Here is an 18,512-nt window from a genome sequence, read left to right as displayed (position 1 = left end):
GGCAGTGGGGGCGGTGGGGAGGTTCTGCCGGGAAAAGATTCCCCGCTGGAAAAGAAATATTGATGTTTAATCTTCGGAGCTGCTCTGGCAACACCGACCCAGCGCTACAGTCCCCCTTTCCCTTGTCAACCTCGCGCTGACCCTGCGCTACCGCCGCGATCATGGCCGGTGATCGCTCTGCATCTCACGATCCTGCCCGCATAAGCTCAGGAACTCCGTCGAGCGCCAAGAAGTCTCAAAAAAGAAAGAGAGATCTTGATGGCTCCGCCACCGCTATATCCACACCCACCCCGACCAAGAAATCCAAGAAGAATCAGGGTTCTCCATCCAACGATACCCCAGTCAAAGAAAGCCGGAAGAAGAAAAAGCACTCGGGAGCCGCAAGCCGCAGTGCTGTTCAAGAGACTTCGCCCCAGAAAGAGAGTGCTGTCTCGCCGGTCGGCGGCCAAACGACTACTGCAAACCAAGACGACAGCCTCACTAAGAAAAAGAAGAAGTCGAAGGATGGAAAGCGGAAAAGCGGAACAATTAGCGATGCAGTTGAGGGAGATGTCGATATGAAGGATGCGGACGACTCTGAAGAAGTTAAAGAGGAACAAGACAAAGGGACGAAGAAAAGCCGAAAGAGTTCTGAGCCCGCAGCGACAGAGAATGACGACGACAAACCTACGAAGAACAAATTTGCCGGCATCCTGTCCAAGTTTGAAAGGTCGAAGAAAGCACGGGAGCTGGAAAAGACAAGAGAAAGCACGAAGGATGAAGATTCCACTGAGCCAACGACAGCAGAGCCAGTTATAGCACAAGGTCTGGAGCCGTTACCACAACCAGAGGCAGTGCCTGAGCAGGATGAGATGCCAACTTACTCCTCGCTGCCGCCGTGGCTGGCCAATCCCCTCCGTGCATCGGCTCAGGAACGACGCAAATTCGCCGATTTAGGAGTCGACTCTAGCCTCCTCCGAGTTCTGGAAGACAACGGCTATCGTGAAGCATTTGCCGTGCAGTCAACCGTCATTCCTCTCCTCCTGCAAGGACCTACGAACCACCCAGGAGACCTTTGCATCTCCGCCGCTACTGGTTCAGGAAAAACTTTGTCCTACGTTCTACCATTGGTCACGGCCTTGAAGCCGCTCCCTGCGCCTCGGTTACGAGGACTCATCGTGGTACCTACTCGAGAGCTGGTGAAGCAGGCCAGAGAAGCTTGTGAACTCTGTGCCGCTGGATCCGGCCTCCGCGTCGCGTCGGCAGTTGGAAACGTTGCGATCAAAGACGAGCAGCGGTCGTTGATGCGGGTTGATCAGGTCTATGGCCCTGCGACATTCAAGCTTCGCCAGAACGTGCAACTGACAGGTGATGATTGGACGAACTTCAATTTGCAGGACTACATCTCTGACGCTGGTGATCTAAGCGAGTCTCTGCCAGGCTACGTTCACCGGTCAGAGCCTAATGTCGACATCTTAATCTGTACTCCCGGTCGTCTGGTCGACCATCTTCGCTATACCAAGGGTTTTACTCTCAAGAATCTCGAATGGCTTGTCATTGACGAGGCAGATCGATTACTAAATGAAAGTTTCCAGGAATGGGTGGACGTCGTGATGACCTCCTTGGACGCCCGGAAAGCCCCTGATGCATTCGGGTTTAGTGGAAACTTTCTGTCCGGGCTTGGCTTGCCGATCCAAAGCAAGGAACCAAGGAAAGTCGTTTTGAGTGCCACTATGACTAGAGATGTGACAAAGCTTAACTCTCTGCGTCTTGCGAACCCCAAGCTAGTCGTCGTCGGCTCTGATGCCGCTGCAACAGAAGATGAGAGCGGTGGCGTTGCACCGTCAGAGGAACAGTTTACGCTCCCGCCTACCCTAAAGGAGCATACCGTATCGGTTGGAGATGGGTCGCAGAAGCCGCTTTACCTCCTGCGCCTTCTGCTGTCCCACATCAAGATTGAGACTAAGAGTATCAAGCCTTCTGTGCACGACGCTTCTGAATCTGGTGATTCTGATTCCGACGAATCAAGCTCTGAATCGGATTCCGATGACGCGTCGGACGTGTCTAGCTCCGAAGATTCCGATTCCGACCCGGAGTCGGATTCGGACTCTGATACAAGTTCTGACTCGTCTTCAGACTCCGATGATACCTCGGAGGACGAGTCGAGCGATGATTCAGAGTCGTCGGACAGCGATTCTGAATCAGAGGACGAAAAGTCGGACCGACAAGGGCCCTCGCAGACCACAGTTCTGGTCTTCACGAAGTCGTCTGAATCCGCATCACGACTGGCTCGCCTGTTGGCACTCCTCGAACCCTCCCTCTCTGACCGCATTGGCACGATCATCAAATCCAACAAGTCGTCTGCTTCGCGCAAGACCCTCACAGCTTACCGCCGGGGCAAGATCTCCGTGATTATTGCAACGGACCGGGCCTCGCGTGGTCTAGACCTACGGTCACTAACCCATGTTGTCAACTACGATGTGCCAGCTAGCATTACTACCTACGTGCACCGGGTTGGTCGTACAGCTCGAGCTGGTCAGGAAGGATCGGCGTGGACGCTTGTGGCGCACCGAGAGGGCAAGTGGTTCGCAAGCCAGATCGCCAAGGGCTCGGATGGAAAGATCACTCGGTCCACCAAGGTTGGAAAGGTGCAATTCAAATTGGACAATATGAAGGAGGTCAAGGCACGCTATGCATCTGCGTTGGACCTACTGGAGAAGGAAGTGAAGACGGGTGGGACTAAGGCCTCCAAGCTCAGCGCACAATGACATTGATGTTAGGTAGTTCTCGGACAAAGTGTATATAGTTATCCCGAACACATGCAGGCCAGTCTGGTGACCCTTTCCTCTTGAAAGAGTGGCCCGGGCTGAATACATAACTATCAAAACCCGCCGCAGATCATGCTCAATAGCGATTTCCAACTATCTTGTGCTGTATTAGACTTTCAGGAAGCATTGCACTGTTCGTGTTGAGGTGCCTTGCTCGGCCTAGTGTGGTCAGGTGCAGTCCACTTCGTTGGACTTGCCGTCCTTCTTCTCTCTTTCTCTCAGTTCCTTGCTTCTATCATTAGTCAGTAGTACCGTCCAGTTACCGTTGACTCAGTATCTCCTATGCTTAACTATTAGTATGCCAAAAGGTATGCTGGTACAATATATATATCTCTTCGTGAAGTACACCAAATCCTATCTCATATGTTGATCACAGCAGCTGATCCTTTTACAACATCTACTAGGCAGCGAAATCCTACCTGCGTCCGTACCGACTCGCCAACATGATGGTCAAATCCTCCTCACGTCATTTTGTATATCCCCATCCGAGCCGCTTGAACCGCTGCGCCAACAGAACGGTGGTGTAGGCCACCTGTGTCAAAGCAAATTGTTGTCCGATGGATTTACGTGCCCACCCCATCCAAATTGCAGATACGTTCATCCAAGTCGCAGCTATCTCCCTTCGTCCTGGTCTGAACCGGTCCTTGTTCGGGTTGTAGCCATCCGGTCTCCAATGAAGCCTACGCACATCGAAAGTGATTTTTACGTCCCGAGAGATGGAGCTTACCCATCTGGCCCACCACCTTTTGGAAGCACGGTGCCGTTTACTGCCCTGCGAAAGTTACCATTGAGAATATGGTAATGACAAAAAGCTGTACAGGTTTCGTCAGGACAGGTCGCATTATGGGAATGAAAGACTGATAGGAAGAGTGCACTTTCACTGACCACCTACGACGCATATTCCAGGCCACGGAGGTCACAAACAGATGACTGCCTGCCCTCTAAGTTGGCTACTTCTGCGGGCACCCTCGACCTAGACATCTAGACGGCGAGCGACGACATGGAACATAACGGACAGAAGACCGGCAGTGGTGTCACGGCATGCAAGGATCACACTGAGCAGCTGGTCAATAATTTCGGTCCTGTCGCTAGTGAGTTCGCCTAGTCGTGAAAGGAAGTTTTTCGGAGCCTGGGCATTCTGCTCGCAGAGGATGTTACACGCTCGCACGGCCTCCTTCTCAATACGGAGTACATAGGCCCTGGACCCAGCAACAGCTCGCTGAAACCGCGTTTGAAAACGAGCTGCAGATCAATGAACGACCTCAATTGTACGCGAATAATAACGCCATACTGGGCTTTCTGGTAGTCATTTGAGAACTCTAGCAGCTGGTGACCGCCCACTTTGAACGCTTAACCAAAGAAGGAAGCCAGTGGCAGAATCAATAGCCTGCACTATTAGTGAAGCTATCATCTACAAGAAGGTGTTTCGGGAGCGTGAAAAGGAGGATAAACGATTCGCAAAAGCTGGTCTTGCAGATCAATTGTCGTGGTTGAAGATCGGACAGACAGTACACCCAAATCTTCTGGAACCCATGTTAGTTCTGGCATTTCTGGATAGGATGCCAGCCCGTATGCAGCACTTCCTCATACGGAATACGAGATTCGAAGTGTACCCAATATTACAAAAGCGAAGTTGCATATAGTTCAGCAGGCGGCGCTCGAGCGCGGTGGCGACTGTCTTGCGGAGAGCGTCGGGGCCTAGCCCAGGGTCTAAATGGTACCCCTGCGGCGGTGAAATGCACCCTTGTCGGCGCGATCTGTAATGGTCTGATACCTGTCAGATGTGTTTCCCTGCAAGGAGAACCGGATCTACAGTGTAACGGCATGGTGGATATTCGAATAACTCTCAGAAAAGAGAGAGGAAAAAATATTGCCAGCAAGTCAAATGTTTGTGACGACGCGTATCGGGGATAATTCCAAAGCAAAGAAGAGGTGCTACTAGAAGAGGGAGCATCATGACTATGGGTTTCAGAGACCCACAATACCTTCCCCAATTTCCCGCTATTGCCCTATTGGATTCTACTCATCTTCACTACCTCGGAGGCCCTCCTGCGGAGTATTTCTCGGCGTGGGTTTAATCCGCGCTTTGAAGCTTATCGAAGCCCATGGCTTACAACACTGATCGGTCGGCTGCAGGAGGATCACAAGAAAAGGAGTCGCTATGCAAGCAGGGCCAAAGCGCCAGACAATTTAGGAGAATACCGCACTCATCGGCAGTACCGGCTTATACTATTGGGCTCAGGCCTCCTACTACGCTTTTTGGAACCATTCTCCGGGTGTCTGACGAGACCCTGGACGCGCTGGCTGTTATAACGCCACTGAAGAATACGGTAAATATTGAGTACATTGATATTCTGGGCAAACTAAAGGTGGTAGCTGGCGCTCAATAGCGAGAACGCCAAACTATTCGTTTTTCGGAACTTGAACAAATTTGCAGCCAGAGACTGTACTTGAAGAAGCAAATTGTAGGGGTCGCATTGCTATCACACTTTTATCATGCAGGATCACACCCACCGCACATCACATCACTGAATTATACTAATCAAATTGATTATACCGGTCTATTCTCGACCGGGTTGATACTATATGCACTATCGTTCCAAAAACCCAGCAGCGAAGACTCGCCAAGCTCGTCAAGCTCCTGTCCAAAATCCACCTGTTCCCGTACTAGCGATTAGTAGCGATCATCGGCCCAGCAGGTCGACCAATCGATGCACCGGAAGTTTGTCCTGATGGATCGCGTCGATCACCCGGCTTGTCTCCTCGGCCGTGAACAGGCCCTGCATGTTTCGCTCAAACTTGGCGCGCACCTTAGGCAAAGTATCTTCGTGCATCGGATGCCCGATTGGGTATTCGACGACTACTTCGTCTAACTGCTCCCCGTTGGTCAGAAAGACGGTGAGTCCGCTGGCGGCCGCCTTTTTGTGGTGGTAGCCGTAGGTGAACTGCGGGTCTTCGGCCATATGGATCCGCTGGCGTAGGGCCTCAACACGCGGATCATGGGCCCACACGCTCGAATCGTGGTAGTCCTCTGCTTCGATGATCGCGTTCTTCAACAGCACCACCGACACCATGTACCGCATGCAGTGATCGCGGTCGGCCGCATTGGTGAGCGGGCCTTGCTTGTCGATGATGCGTACAGCCGCTTCATGCGTGCGGATATCGATGCGACTGATATCAGTAGCGGGATCGATCCCCTTGCTGGCCATGGTCTCGGCCAGCGCCATGGCCGCCTGAACTGCGGAGATGCCGTGGCCCTCTGCAGTGATGAGTTTGAAGAAAACTTCCTCCATCACCCGTGTCTTGAAAGGACGTGGCAGCTGTAGCTCCTTGCCCCCAAAGCTGACAGCGAGAAACCCCCATTCCGGCTCAGTTAGCGCGCTGGGAATGCCTGGCTGGCCGGCGCGAGCTAGTAAGCACAAGTGTACAGCACGCATGGCGGCATCTCCAGCGGCCCAGCCCTTGCGTGGCCCCGCATTAGGACTTTGACGGAAAATGCGCAGAGGGTGACCATCAGCCCACGCATGGGAGAGCGCGACGGCGGCTTGTTTCTCCGTCAGACCCATCAACCAAGCTACAACAGCTGTGGAGGCGATCTTCACGAGTAGTGTATGATCTAGTCCCACCTTGTTGAAGGCATTGCGGATCTGGTAGCAGCCTTGAATCTCGTAGGCTTTGATCATCGCGATCAGGGCCGTCCGGACGGTCAGTGGCTGGCTGGTGGCGCCTGTACGGCTGAGCCAATCTGTGACCGCCAGGATGGCGCCCAGGTTATCTGTTTTGTCGATCAGTTAGCCCTATATTCAACCAAGCTTCTGGGAGCGTAGATCCCGCAGACGGGCATACCAGACGGGTGGCCCCATTCAGCACCAGGGTATGCATCGTTGTGGTCCAGGAAGCGAATCAAGGTTGCCATATCAAAGGCACCCTTGACTGGATCGAGTTGGTGGCAGGTGCCCGGCAGCTTGAACCCATAAGGGGCGACGAGACCTGGTGTGTATGGGCCGATCAGAGCGCGACACTCGGGGCTTTGCTGAAGAGTCTCCAGCGCGCAACCAAGAGCATCCATGAGGGCATAGCGGGCCCGTAGGATAGCGAGGTCGCTGGTCACTTCGTAGTGATAAACATACTCAACTAGGCGAGTTATCGTTTCGTCATACTGTCGATCGGAAGTGGAAGACATGGTCCTCGGAGTGTGCACGGAAAGGCTTTTGAGTAGATAGGTTTCGGAAGAAAAGTTTGGATTGGCCCAGGAAGCGACGAGAGTGATGGCGAACGAAACAGACCGCAAAGGGAACCGCCCTTTTATGCTCCGTCGGGCAGACCGTGTCAGCCAGATGCCTTTCGATCGCCGGTGATAGTCTCTGTGGGCTGTCACTAGTCGATGGACCAAAGCTTGACAGTCTATCTCGGCGTATCCATTCGTCCTTTTGAACTATTCCGTCCGAGACTGCATGGTCTCGGACAGATGGCTGCTGCCACGCCAGACAAGGTACAAATATGTGCTTTCGAGCCCGACAAAGCCCAACAGAATCAGGACAGCAGCAGCGACAATCCTTCGCAGACTCATCCGATCCCCTTCTACAACATGGCATACACACTGGCATCTTGGCTGGGCCGTCTCTTCGATGCAGGCAAGAGCCTGTTGCCCTTGCAGGGTAACTACATCAACGCCCTACTGGAACAGGAACTACCTGGAGAGCGTGAAGGCACGTTGACAGTGCGGGATAACCGGACGGGATCGAAGTATACGATTCCCATCGTGCGCAACTCGGTACCGGCTATGGGATTCCGTCAGATCTGCGTTGACCGTGCAGGAAAAAGCCCGCGGCAGCAATTCGAGGATGGACTCAGGTTGATCGACCCAGGGTACCGCAACACAGCCGTCAAAATGTCCAGTATCACCTACATGTATGCTTGTCTTTTCTTCGCTGGTCAATCTTTGCCTTACTGACTGAGGTAGCAATGGCAACGAGGGCGTCATCCTGTACCGGGGCCACCCCCTGGCCTCGCTCATTGGAAAGAGCTACGAGGAAATTACCCACCTTCTCATCTGGGGCTCGCTACCCACACCCGAGCAGCGTCTGCGCTTCCAGCGGCGAATTGCCGAGGCGATGATGGTGGTGCCGGAGAACGTGAAGCAGCTTGTGGCCACTTTCCCGTAAGTCCGCCCCTTCTCTTCGCTACGCATGCCGCTAACCTTGAAGCAGACGCAACACTCCTCCCATGGTCATTCTCTGCGCAGTCTTGACGGGGTATCTGGCAGATCAACCCGAGCTCATTCCGGCCCATGCGGGTGCCAATCTGTACAACCGACGCCCAGAAATGGTCGATGAGCAGATCATCCGCACATTAGCAGTCACGGCGATAGCCGGATCGATAGCCCACTGCCACATGAAGGGGGAGGAGCTCCGCATGGCCGACCCGAACCTGAGCTACATCGAGAACATCTTGTGGATGGGCCGGTATGTGGATAACAACCCAGCCGTCACGCGGGAGAAGGCAGCGGAGATCCTGACGAAGGCGTGGTCTCTGTATGCGGACCATGAGATGACCAACTCCACGTCAGCTTTCCTTCACGTCTCATCCTCCCTGGCAGACCCACTTTCGGCGATGGCCGCGTGCTGTATGTCTGGTTACGGACTATTGCACGGAGGTGCCATCGACGCGGCGTACCGAGGAATGCGGGAGATTGGTGGGCCGCAAAATGTGCCCAAGTTGATTGAGAAGGTCATAAACAAGGAGTGCCGGTTATCCGGGTACGGCCATCGGATCTACAAGCAGGTGGACCCGCGGGCGAAGTACGTGCGCGAGATGCTGGACGAGCTGACGCGGGATCGTGACATTCGCGAGATGGACCCTGTGCTCCAGGTGGCCATGGAGATCGACCGGATTGCCAGCACACACGAGTACTTTGTCAAGCGCAACTTGCAAGCAAATGCGGACTTGTACGGCAGTTTCGTGTACACGGCACTGTAAGTATTCCGCCAGTTTTTCTTTTTTAGAGAATGTCTACTAATCGACGCAGGGGCATTGACTCCCAATTTGCGACGGTGCTGGCGGCGACTGCACGGGTGTCGGGTGTGATGGCACACTGGAAGGAACAGACTGGTATGTTTTCTTTTTTCTCAATCTCATTCTCCCAAAAGAGAGAAAACTAACGAATGTAGAACGTGCACCGGATTTGTGGCGGCCACTACAGGTGTACGTGCCGAACTAGGGATAGGGGATAGGGATGGGATTGTACAGAATGGGTCATCATAGGAGTCTATTGTTTTCGGGTCTGGGTCTTGGTTACTTCATAGTTTGCGCTATACTCATTAGTGGTTAATACTTTTTCAACAGACTGCTCCTTTTCTTCATAAATACACTGGCAGTTGGTGCACTCTTATTTTGGAACAATACATGCAGTGATAATCATCATATTGACTGTCGATGAGTGGTACCTGAAAGAACAATACTATTTGTTTGAGTAGTTTCTATGTTTTAGGTAGCTGCTTAATAGCCATATTTGGCAATTATAAGACGATACATATGAATCATATTCAGAATCATAGTAGACTAGCAGTAGTCTATAATCAATGCTTGCAGCAGCAGACATCCCAAGAGCACTGAAATAAACTTTGCAAAGCCAAAGCCAAGTCTATAGTACTCTCTTTGTAGTCATACTTGTGTTGCTTTGTAGGGGTAGAAGCCTCATAGTCTCAATGAGTAGTCTTCATGCCCTATAGGGCTATACAGGAAATCTCTCTTTAGATCATCTTCTGCTTCGTCAACTTTAATTGTTTAACCAAAAACGCCTAACCCACCTCTCCATGAACTACAAGTCACCAGCCTCTTACAACCGACCTTTTGACTTTAGTTTCAATATATATTTCCATAAAGCAACATATAGACATCAGAATAATGTAGACCATCGGTATATGCCTGCTGGGCAGAAACAACCGCCAGAACCCATCCCACTATTTCTTTGGTTTCCAACTCCAAATAACCCAAAAATATGCCTGTAGTCTTCAATTTAATTCCTAAACTCGTCGATAGTGGTTCTGCTTAGGTAGCCTTATCTCGTATAATAGTAAACTTCACTAGTTCCAATTGGGCGGCAGTGATCGACACGCCGGAAACAAGCTATAAGAGACCCACAGTGACAAGTCAGTTTTACAAAAGAAATACCAATCTTGCATATCAATTGGACTATTGCTAATTGAAACGTATAAATGTCACTTTGTTAATATTGTGGATAGCTGAACAGTCGATCCGCGAATTTCTGCGCCGCGTCTAAACTCCGTGCCCGAAAACTCCTAGATAGTAGATTATAGTTCAAGAAATAGTTTGGAAAGAGTATCCAGAAATTGAACCGAAGTATTGAAGATGATCGGAATCACCGAAAGTACCTTACGTACAGAGTACATTGTTTCTTCCGTTCTTTTTCTTCGTCGTTAGGTATCTTATTCATATCCCCCGTAAGGCTATAACTAACTTCCACTTTCCCCTCGCCAAGCATTCTTCCCAGCAGCATCATACTCTTCCCTTTGTTTCTTTTTCCATCAATCATTTCTCATCATTTACCTGCCCTCCTGTCACTTAATACATAATAGAATCCAGCCAGAATGACCACTCTCACACCAACCCCCGCCAATTCTACCAGCACTCCCATAACCCACACTCTCTCCACCTGGTTGGAAGAACTCACTCCGGAGTCCATTCCCGTCGAAGTTCGCGAACGAGCCAAATACCTCATTCTCGATGGATTAGCCTGCGCTCTACTGGGTGCACGACTCCCCTGGTCCGTCAAGGCGCATGATGCTATCACTACCATTGAGGGACAGGGGAAATGTACCGTAATCGGATGGAACGAGGTATTTCATTCCAGTCTAATCAAAATTCCCTTGCCCAAACATATGAGTCAAGGACAAGAAACTAATGAGACTGATAGACCCTTTCCCCCAATGCCGCCGCCCTCCTTAACAGCACCTTCCTCCAAGGCTTCGACCTTGACGACATCCACGTCGAGGCCCCCATACACACCATGTCCGTCATCCTCCCAGCGATCCTCGCAGCTGCAGAGCAGGAGCATGGCGGCTCGACTCGCCCTATCAGCGGGAATGACTTCATAACCGCCACAGTCGCTGGCTGCGAAACTGGCCCTCGCGTCGGCTACGCCCTGGGTGGAACGCACATGCTCACCATTGGATGGCATTGCGGAGCCATCTTCGGTCCTGCTGCCTCCGCAGCAGCCGTTTCCAAGCTCCTGAATCTTCCCGCCGCGCAGATTGAAGATGCACTGGGCATGGCGTGCACGCAGGCCTGCGGGCTCATGTCGGCGCAGTTTGAGAGCATGGTGAAGCGCATGCAGCATGGGTTTGCATCGCGGAGCGGAGTACTCGCCACGTATTTGGCGAAGCAGGGGTTTACGGGGATCAAGGAGATCTTTGATCGCGAGTATGGTGGGTTCTTGAAGATGTTTTCGTACGGGGCGGAGACGGAGCGCAAGTATTACCCGGAGGAGGTCTGCAAGGGATTAGGGGAAGTGTGGCAGACCAAGAAGATCAAGCAGAAGTTGCATGCGCTGTGCGCGGTGTCGCATTGTACGGTGGATTGTATTAAGGACCTGCAGGCCATGTATCCTGCGAAGATGGGTGAGTGGAAGAAAATCGTCAAGATTGAGGCGGAGATGGCGAGGGCCGCGATGAAGAAGGGTGGCTGGGCACCGGAGAAGCCAGCTACCGCCACGGCGGCGCAGATGAGTATACCGTATGCGGTGGCGTTGCAGGTTCTGGATGGGGAGATTGTGCCCGGGCAGTTTGCGCCGGGCATGTTGAATCGGGAGGAGTTATGGGATGTGATTAGGCTGGTGGAATGTCGGGAGGCCAAGGAGCTGGATAATACGTGGGCGCAGAGGGTCAAGATCACGTTTGAGGATGGGGAGGTGGTGGAGAAGTTGTTGAAGGCGCCGAAGGGAGTCCATCCTGGGGTGACGAATGAGGAGGTGTTGCAGAAGTGGCGGGCTGTGACGAAGGGGGTAATTTCGGAAGAGAGGCAGAAGAAGATCGAGGAGGTGGTGTTGAATTTGGAAGAGGTGGAGGATGTGGCTGGTGTTTTGGGCGAGTTATTGAGGGGCGAGACGGTGAATGTGCTGCAGTAGACGATTACCCCATTTGGACGGGGATGGCTTCATATTTCCCAAGCGATGTCACGCCATAGAAAGGGCACATTTACCCGGTGCCTGAGCGAAACTCTACCCGGTGCCTGAGCGAAACTCTACTTCGAAGAACGATGCCAATGTTTAACTATCTTGTTTTAATTGCTAAATGCAAGCATTCCAAGTTCTTCCTAATGCCGGCTAAATCATTCAGGCTAAACCCCCGCGATGAAGTCAATCGGTCATTCTCCGGCGCATCTCCGCATCTCCGCAAACCGCTATAAAATCTACCCCAGATTCAGTCCCCGGCCACCTTTCTATCCCCCCACAGACTGGCTCAACCATGGCGCACTCAATGTCTCGTCCCGTGGCTGCCACTGCCGCTGCTCTGCTGGCTCTGGCTCTTCCTCAAGCTCTTGCCCAGGCCAACACCAGCTACGTCGACTACAACATCGAAGCCAACCCGGACTTGTATCCTTTGTGCATAGAAACCATCCCACTGAGCTTCCCCGACTGCCAGAATGGTCCGCTGCGCAGCCATCTCATCTGTGATGAAACAGCCACCCCCTATGACCGAGCAGCATCGCTCATCTCGCTCTTCACCCTGGACGAGCTGATCGCCAACACCGGCAACACCGGCCTCGGTGTCTCCCGACTGGGCCTCCCTGCATACCAAGTATGGAGTGAAGCGCTTCATGGCCTCGACCGTGCCAATTTCAGCGACTCAGGAGCCTACAATTGGGCCACCTCATTCCCCCAGCCCATCCTGACCACCGCGGCCCTCAACCGCACCCTCATCCACCAAATCGCCTCCATCATCTCCACCCAAGGCCGCGCCTTCAACAACGCCGGCCGCTACGGCCTCGACGTCTACGCCCCCAACATCAACACCTTCCGCCACCCCGTCTGGGGTCGCGGACAAGAAACCCCAGGAGAGGACGTCTCTCTCGCCGCCGTCTACGCCTACGAATACATCACCGGCATCCAGGGTCCCGACCCAGAGTCAAACCTCAAACTCGCCGCCACGGCCAAGCACTACGCCGGCTATGACATCGAGAACTGGCACAACCACTCCCGCCTGGGCAACGACATGAACATCACCCAGCAAGACCTCTCCGAATACTACACGCCCCAATTCCACGTCGCCGCCCGCGACGCCAAAGTCCAGAGTGTCATGTGCGCCTATAACGCCGTCAACGGCGTCCCTGCCTGCGCCGACTCCTACTTTCTCCAGACCCTCCTCCGCGACACCTTCGGATTTGTCGACCACGGATACGTCTCCAGCGACTGCGATGCCGCCTATAACATCTACAACCCCCACGGCTATGCCTCCTCCCAGGCTGCCGCTGCCGCTGAGGCCATCCTCGCCGGCACCGACATCGACTGCGGTACCACCTACCAATGGCACCTGAACGAGTCCATCGCTGCGGGAGATCTCTCTCGCGATGATATTGAGCAGGGTGTGATTCGTCTCTACACGACCCTCGTGCAGGCCGGATACTTCGACTCCAACACCACAAAGGCGAACAACCCCTACCGCGACCTCTCCTGGTCCGACGTCCTTGAGACGGACGCATGGAACATCTCCTACCAAGCCGCGACGCAGGGCATTGTCCTTCTCAAGAACTCCAACAACGTCCTTCCCCTCACCGAGAAAGCTTACCCACCATCCAACACCACCGTCGCCCTCATCGGTCCCTGGGCCAACGCCACCACCCAACTCCTGGGCAACTACTACGGCAACGCTCCCTACATGATCAGCCCCCGCGCCGCCTTCGAAGAAGCCGGATACAAAGTCAACTTCGCCGAGGGCACCGGTATCTCCTCCACAAGCACCTCGGGCTTCGCTGCCGCCTTATCCGCCGCACAATCCGCCGACGTGATCATCTACGCCGGTGGTATCGACAATACCCTTGAAGCGGAGGCACTGGATCGAGAGAGTATCGCGTGGCCGGGTAACCAACTGGACTTGATTCAGAAGCTCGCCTCGGCGGCCGGAAAGAAGCCGCTCATCGTCCTCCAAATGGGCGGCGGACAGGTCGATTCCTCTTCGCTCAAGAACAACACCAATGTTTCTGCACTTCTCTGGGGCGGATACCCCGGCCAATCTGGCGGCTTCGCTTTGCGGGATATCATCACGGGGAAGAAGAACCCCGCGGGCAGACTAGTCACGACGCAGTACCCTGCCAGCTACGCGGAGGAGTTCCCGGCGACAGATATGAACCTTCGTCCTGAGGGTGATAACCCTGGTCAGACGTATAAATGGTACACCGGCGAAGCCGTGTACGAGTTCGGCCACGGGTTATTCTACACCACCTTCGCGGAATCCTCCAGCAACACCACTACGAAGGAAGTCAAACTCAACATCCAGGATATCCTGTCCCAGACACACGAAGAGCTAGCCTCAATTACCCAGCTCCCTGTGCTGAACTTCACTGCCAATATCAAGAACACTGGAAAGCTGGAATCGGATTACACCGCTATGGTCTTCGCCAATACCTCTGATGCCGGTCCGGCGCCGTATCCCAAGAAGTGGCTGGTCGGGTGGGATCGCCTTGGGGAGGTGAAGGTTGGGGAGACGAGGGAGTTGAGGGTCCCCGTTGAGGTGGGGAGCTTTGCGAGGGTGAATGAAGATGGTGATTGGGTGTTGTTTCCGGGGACGTTTGAGTTGGCGTTGAATTTGGAGAGGAAGGTTAGGGTGAAGGTTGTTCTTGAGGGTGAGGAGGAAGTCGTGCTGAAGTGGCCGGGGAAGGAGTAGAAAGTCCTATTCTGTTGATGGCTCTAGGGGATGAGAGCCAGTCTATTACTGAATATGCATAGTGGTGATACGATGTATATAGCTCTATGAAGTAATTAGTCCATGTGAGAATACCCTTCAGTCCACAATTAGTATGCTGTTATTCGTAAATGGTGATTATTTCTGATTTATAGTAACGGTAGCGATGGTCACACACAACTTAATGTTCCCTGGTGTACAGGAGGTAGCAATTCTAATGACCACTTGGAAGAAAGACAGCAAGAAAGAGTAAGAAAGGGAAATTGATCAAAAAATAAGGCCATCTACAGCCTATTCACATTTAGTCGGATCTGCAGTACGAAAGCAAATATAGAGTTTATTAGGAGCGAGTCCTGCTAAGACCTAGTTTACTAATCAACCTCTAGTCTCTCCCCTGATAGATTTCCCACCCGTTATTCTAGAAGCCAAGTAACTTATAGATTCATTCTTCTCCTTATCATCTTACTAAATTTACCGAGGAGTCTGGAGTCTGAGCTTGAATCTGGCTTCTTTTCAGCAGATAGATTTTCATGTTCCACTTTAGCTCGACTCAAACGAACCTCTGTGAATACAAGAAAACAAAACAAATCAAAAATCAAAATCAAAATAAATAAATAACATCAATTCTTCAAATGCATACAGACTGCATAGCAGAAAGAAGAGGGACAACGATAGCGTTCCCAGCGTCCCCTGGAGAGAAATCTTCACCAATTACTCTTAGCATAGAAAGTCAACAAAGGCCTAGGACCAGGGTTCGTCCGACTCAAAAGAAGCAAGTCCTTCGTTTGCATTCTCCCCACATAGACATGATCGGCTGAAACTTCCTCTACCGGGAGTTCAAATGCCCAGAAGACGCTTTCTTCCTGGTAGCCATCGGATACTCGCTGGCCGCTTAGGCATATGAATGATGAGTCTCTCCTTCCAAAGGAGATAACCGTATTGCCGAACCCAGTGTCAAAGTCGTATGTTTGGAACTTGAAGAGGGTTCGGGCGTTTCCGAGGAGAGTGGGTAGTGCAACTGTGGATGTGATATATATAACTTAGTTTCTTCCATGTCTCAAAGCTGGTTGCTAGGGAAGGGGGTGGGCGGGCTTTGGGGCCGCTTACTGTCACTGAAGCTGCCGTTGTCGAGGGTTCTTTCTTGAGCTATCATTGTAACTGTTTTGATAGCCAGCTTTTCATTTCGGAGATGAATTAGTAGCCGGGATCAGAAGTGATCTGGTCGGTCTATTGTTAACTTACTAGGACTATTTTCTTATACTCCGTTGGGTAGGGGTATGAAAGTGGTGTGTTCACTTCCTCCGGGTTTTCGTTGATTGCTTGGACCTGTTGTTATCTCGGTCAGTACTCATAATAGCTCGGATTGTCTTTATGGACGTGCAGACTCACTTTGGACCGGATCAATGTAAGTATGTTCGTGCCTTCCTCATACAGCTCGGCCTGTTGCTCTCTGCCGTTGTTGAACTTTTGGACTGGAACTAGATCATCCAAGTATGATTAGTAGATCATCCCCAAGCGCTGATTCATCTGCAGGCCATACTCTTCCTGACAAGCTCAATGTATGCATCGTACTGTGTGAAGTCTTCAAAGAGGTACCAGCTCTGACGCCTGTTAGTCGCATTCCGTGATCAAACTGGCAGCAGATGCCTTACCCTCTGGTTGGCGACAGTGTAGTCAAAAGGGGTGAATGCACTGTTGAAATTCGGGACGTTGGTGTATTTCCACAGGAGTGCACTACCTCAAACGTCAAAATCTCTTCCAGCCGAAGAAGAGTAGAGAAAGGAGGAAGCGAAGCGAACTCACAATCGTCTGTATCTATGCTTGCCCTCCCTCAACTCCTGGTAGAAATTATCCGCGCCTTCCTTGATCTCCAAGAGTGGTGAGTCGTCACTGTCGTGAGGTTCTGCATGGATTTTCCCAGCCCGACCCCCGCCTCCAGAAGTATGGATCCAGACAGTAACACGGGAATGTCTGTTGATTGTCTCCACGGCCTTTTTCACTTCGTCTGTGACGGTCCCGGAGACCCCGTACATCGAGAAAGCAACCTCGGCTCTAGCTACATTGTTAGGCAATAGAATTTTAAGCCGGAAGGGCTCAGCGTGGTAACTTACGCCTGTTTGACCTCTTCACTGGTGGATTGGTTGACCGCGGTAATGGAGACGCGGGCAAAGTACTGACCACCTCGGATGAAGTCTAACCATGGGAGCATATTAGCATCTACTACCAATGGCCAGAAGAGTATAGATTGTAAGTACTATCTTACCTGCAATGAAACGATCTCCATACAAGGTGTTCGGGGTATCGGTGCTGATCTGATTGAAAGTATACGTATTCCCAATCGATGCTTGCTGCCTGGATGATACCTGAACTTGATAAGTCACCGTGCTGCTTTCAAAACTGTAGATTCGTTAGCCAATCTTGACCCTCAAGACAAGGAGACAGGACAGATCCACTCACCTTAGCCGGTCAAGGTAGCTAGCGTCGATCTGAGACAACTGCCCCCAGCCTGAAATAGCAGCGCCAGCGGTTATCTCCAAGGACCGCGCAAGTTTACTGGATAAGAAGTAAACAGAACATAAGTCAGCATATACACTGTGAACGAAGGATCCGGGTGTGCGGACGTATAGTCGTCGATTCTTTCGCTCCAATAGAAGAGGTCGTAAGTTTCGGACTCTGACGGACCAGAGGTGACAGTGACAGCGTCAGCGAGACCAATTTGCTGAAGGTAGGTATTGTATCTAGATGAAGGAGGATCATCCAGCGCGTTAGCGGGGACCGCAATTGTAATTCAGAGGAGAAAAGGAATTGGGCATACCCCTGCCCTTGCTGCATCCCATCGAAATACGGAACAAGTTCGGCCATCTTGGACTATCAGGTTGCTCTAACCACGTAGTACAGTATGAGAATTGTGGAAGATGACTGTGAGAGTGACTGGTAAGTTGAAGCACATATCGACCAGATTCCGCTGTCTTTTATATGCTCAACCACGGCTGTGCGAGCAAGTCTCTTCTCTATCCAGAAATCGCGTCATTCAAAGCAGATCCCGATAGAATGGCCTCAAATGAGTAATTTCGCGGTGGCTATCTACAACAGGTAGTTCTTTGTATGAGGCATTTTCTCTCGAGGAGGAGTCGAATGACAACAATTACTGTACATTTAGCGGAGCAAAGGCCATGGGGAGATCACGACTGCAGTTGTGTCAAGGATCCGAAGAGTCTAGAGCGTAACTAATCAAGTTGGTGTGTAGACTCGCAGTTGAGGTCTGGGTTGTCATCGGTGACCCCGAAGGGACCCCTGGAACGAATGCTGGGTTCTGTTGCATGAAGCGGGGGTATAATCTCAATGAATTAACTAATGGATCAATTGAAGTGATCAAGAAAGCATTCGGGGGAAAATGGACCTGCCTGTCTTCAATATGCTATCTGTCGACTTTGACTGACTCGGGGTCTGCTTTTTACGCGCTATAATTCACCCCCCGGTTCTTGTAGTGGCAAATGCAGGCCAGAGATGCATGAGCCGAATGAACACCACCGCAACAACCCCTTCCCCTCTTCTGTGATAGCTGAGCTTGCCTTTAGCTCGAGATTATATCCCGGATTGACTGTGCTGTAGGGTTACATCGTCGGAGAAAATCATGCAATGTCCTGCCTGGCTTATTATGTTGTTCTCCGGTGGGACAAAGTACAGGGAGACTCGGCAGCTCTGAATGGAAGAAGACGAGCTGCACGAGCACCTGCTACGTCTGCTGTTGTACGTAATGCGAGTGTTTAGCAAAATCCAGAATCTA

General features: G+C 51.9%; 7 protein-coding genes across 7 annotated transcripts; 4 read left to right on the top strand and 3 right to left on the bottom strand.

The window, feature by feature from the left end:
* Positions 1-91: 91 nt before the first annotated feature.
* On the top strand, positions 92-2,876 carry BDQ94DRAFT_102924 (putative ATP-dependent RNA helicase DBP6). The gene has a single exon (XM_026763369.1). The coding sequence runs from the start codon at positions 162-164 to the stop codon at positions 2,745-2,747; it is 2,586 nt and encodes an 861-aa protein (XP_026629867.1). The 5' UTR covers positions 92-161; the 3' UTR covers positions 2,748-2,876.
* Positions 2,877-4,211: 1,335 nt separating this feature from the next.
* Positions 4,212-4,494, bottom strand: BDQ94DRAFT_136971 (uncharacterized protein). Its single transcript, XM_026764973.1, has one exon. The coding sequence runs from the start codon at positions 4,444-4,446 to the stop codon at positions 4,285-4,287; it is 162 nt and encodes a 53-aa protein (XP_026629866.1). The 5' UTR covers positions 4,447-4,494; the 3' UTR covers positions 4,212-4,284.
* Positions 4,495-5,373: 879 nt separating this feature from the next.
* BDQ94DRAFT_183846 (2-methylcitrate dehydratase) lies at positions 5,374-6,990 on the bottom strand (the record flags this gene model as incomplete). Its single annotated transcript, XM_026774510.1, has 2 exons — positions 5,374-6,582; positions 6,654-6,990. The coding sequence occupies 2 exons, from the start codon at positions 6,988-6,990 to the stop codon at positions 5,492-5,494; spliced, it is 1,428 nt and encodes a 475-aa protein (XP_026629865.1). The 3' UTR covers positions 5,374-5,491.
* A 115-nt stretch (positions 6,991-7,105) lies between these two features.
* On the top strand, positions 7,106-9,217 carry BDQ94DRAFT_136968 (citrate synthase-domain-containing protein). Its single transcript, XM_026764972.1, has 5 exons — positions 7,106-7,718; positions 7,771-7,968; positions 8,018-8,782; positions 8,836-8,918; positions 8,978-9,217. The coding sequence occupies exons 1-5, from the start codon at positions 7,192-7,194 to the stop codon at positions 9,025-9,027; spliced, it is 1,623 nt and encodes a 540-aa protein (XP_026629864.1). The 5' UTR covers positions 7,106-7,191; the 3' UTR covers positions 9,028-9,217.
* Positions 9,218-9,514: 297 nt separating this feature from the next.
* On the top strand, positions 9,515-12,088 carry BDQ94DRAFT_183843 (MmgE/PrpD family protein; the record flags this gene model as incomplete). Its single annotated transcript, XM_026774509.1, has 5 exons — positions 9,515-9,518; positions 9,884-9,951; positions 10,139-10,197; positions 10,417-10,666; positions 10,744-12,088. 5 exons carry the CDS (start codon positions 9,515-9,517, stop codon positions 11,950-11,952), a joined length of 1,590 nt encoding a protein of 529 aa, XP_026629863.1. The 3' UTR covers positions 11,953-12,088.
* Positions 12,089-12,292: 204 nt separating this feature from the next.
* Positions 12,293-14,831, top strand: xlnD (beta-xylosidase XylA; the record flags this gene model as incomplete). The annotated part of the gene is made up of 1 exon (XM_026774508.1): positions 12,293-14,831. One exon carries the CDS (start codon positions 12,293-12,295, stop codon positions 14,705-14,707), a length of 2,415 nt encoding a protein of 804 aa, XP_026629862.1. The 3' UTR covers positions 14,708-14,831.
* Positions 14,832-15,429: 598 nt separating this feature from the next.
* BDQ94DRAFT_166935 (uncharacterized protein) lies at positions 15,430-17,587 on the bottom strand (the record flags this gene model as incomplete). The annotated part of the gene is made up of 12 exons (XM_026770680.1): positions 15,430-15,743; positions 15,833-15,899; positions 15,968-16,051; positions 16,115-16,203; positions 16,266-16,326; positions 16,378-16,459; positions 16,529-16,777; positions 16,837-16,918; positions 16,989-17,122; positions 17,183-17,278; positions 17,347-17,463; positions 17,541-17,587. 12 exons carry the CDS (start codon positions 17,585-17,587, stop codon positions 15,430-15,432), a joined length of 1,422 nt encoding a protein of 473 aa, XP_026629861.1.
* Positions 17,588-18,512: the final 925 nt, after the last annotated feature.

The sequence above is a fragment of the Aspergillus welwitschiae genome (assembly GCF_003344945.1).
Source record: "Aspergillus welwitschiae strain CBS 139.54b unplaced genomic scaffold BDQ94scaffold_5, whole genome shotgun sequence".
NCBI lineage: Eukaryota > Fungi > Ascomycota > Eurotiomycetes > Eurotiales > Aspergillaceae > Aspergillus > Aspergillus welwitschiae.
Note: the sequence above shows the minus strand (reverse complement) of the source record. Positions and strands in the feature narration are given on the sequence as shown.

Bases quoted from the DNA above. Each gene is read 5' to 3' on its own strand.
- BDQ94DRAFT_136968 (XM_026764972.1), top strand. From the start codon at position 7,192: ATGGACCAAAGCTTGACAGTCTATCTCGGCGTATCCATTCGTCCTTTT. The intron at 7,969-8,017 runs GTAAGTCCGCCC...ACCTTGAAGCAG, and splicing joins CAGCTTGTGGCCACTTTCCC to ACGCAACACTCCTCCCATGG. The intron at 8,919-8,977 runs GTATGTTTTCTT...TAACGAATGTAG, and splicing joins ACACTGGAAGGAACAGACTG to AACGTGCACCGGATTTGTGG.
- BDQ94DRAFT_136971 (XM_026764973.1), bottom strand. From the start codon at position 4,446: ATGCAACTTCGCTTTTGTAATATTGGGTACACTTCGAATCTCGTATTC.
- BDQ94DRAFT_102924 (XM_026763369.1), top strand. From the start codon at position 162: ATGGCCGGTGATCGCTCTGCATCTCACGATCCTGCCCGCATAAGCTCA.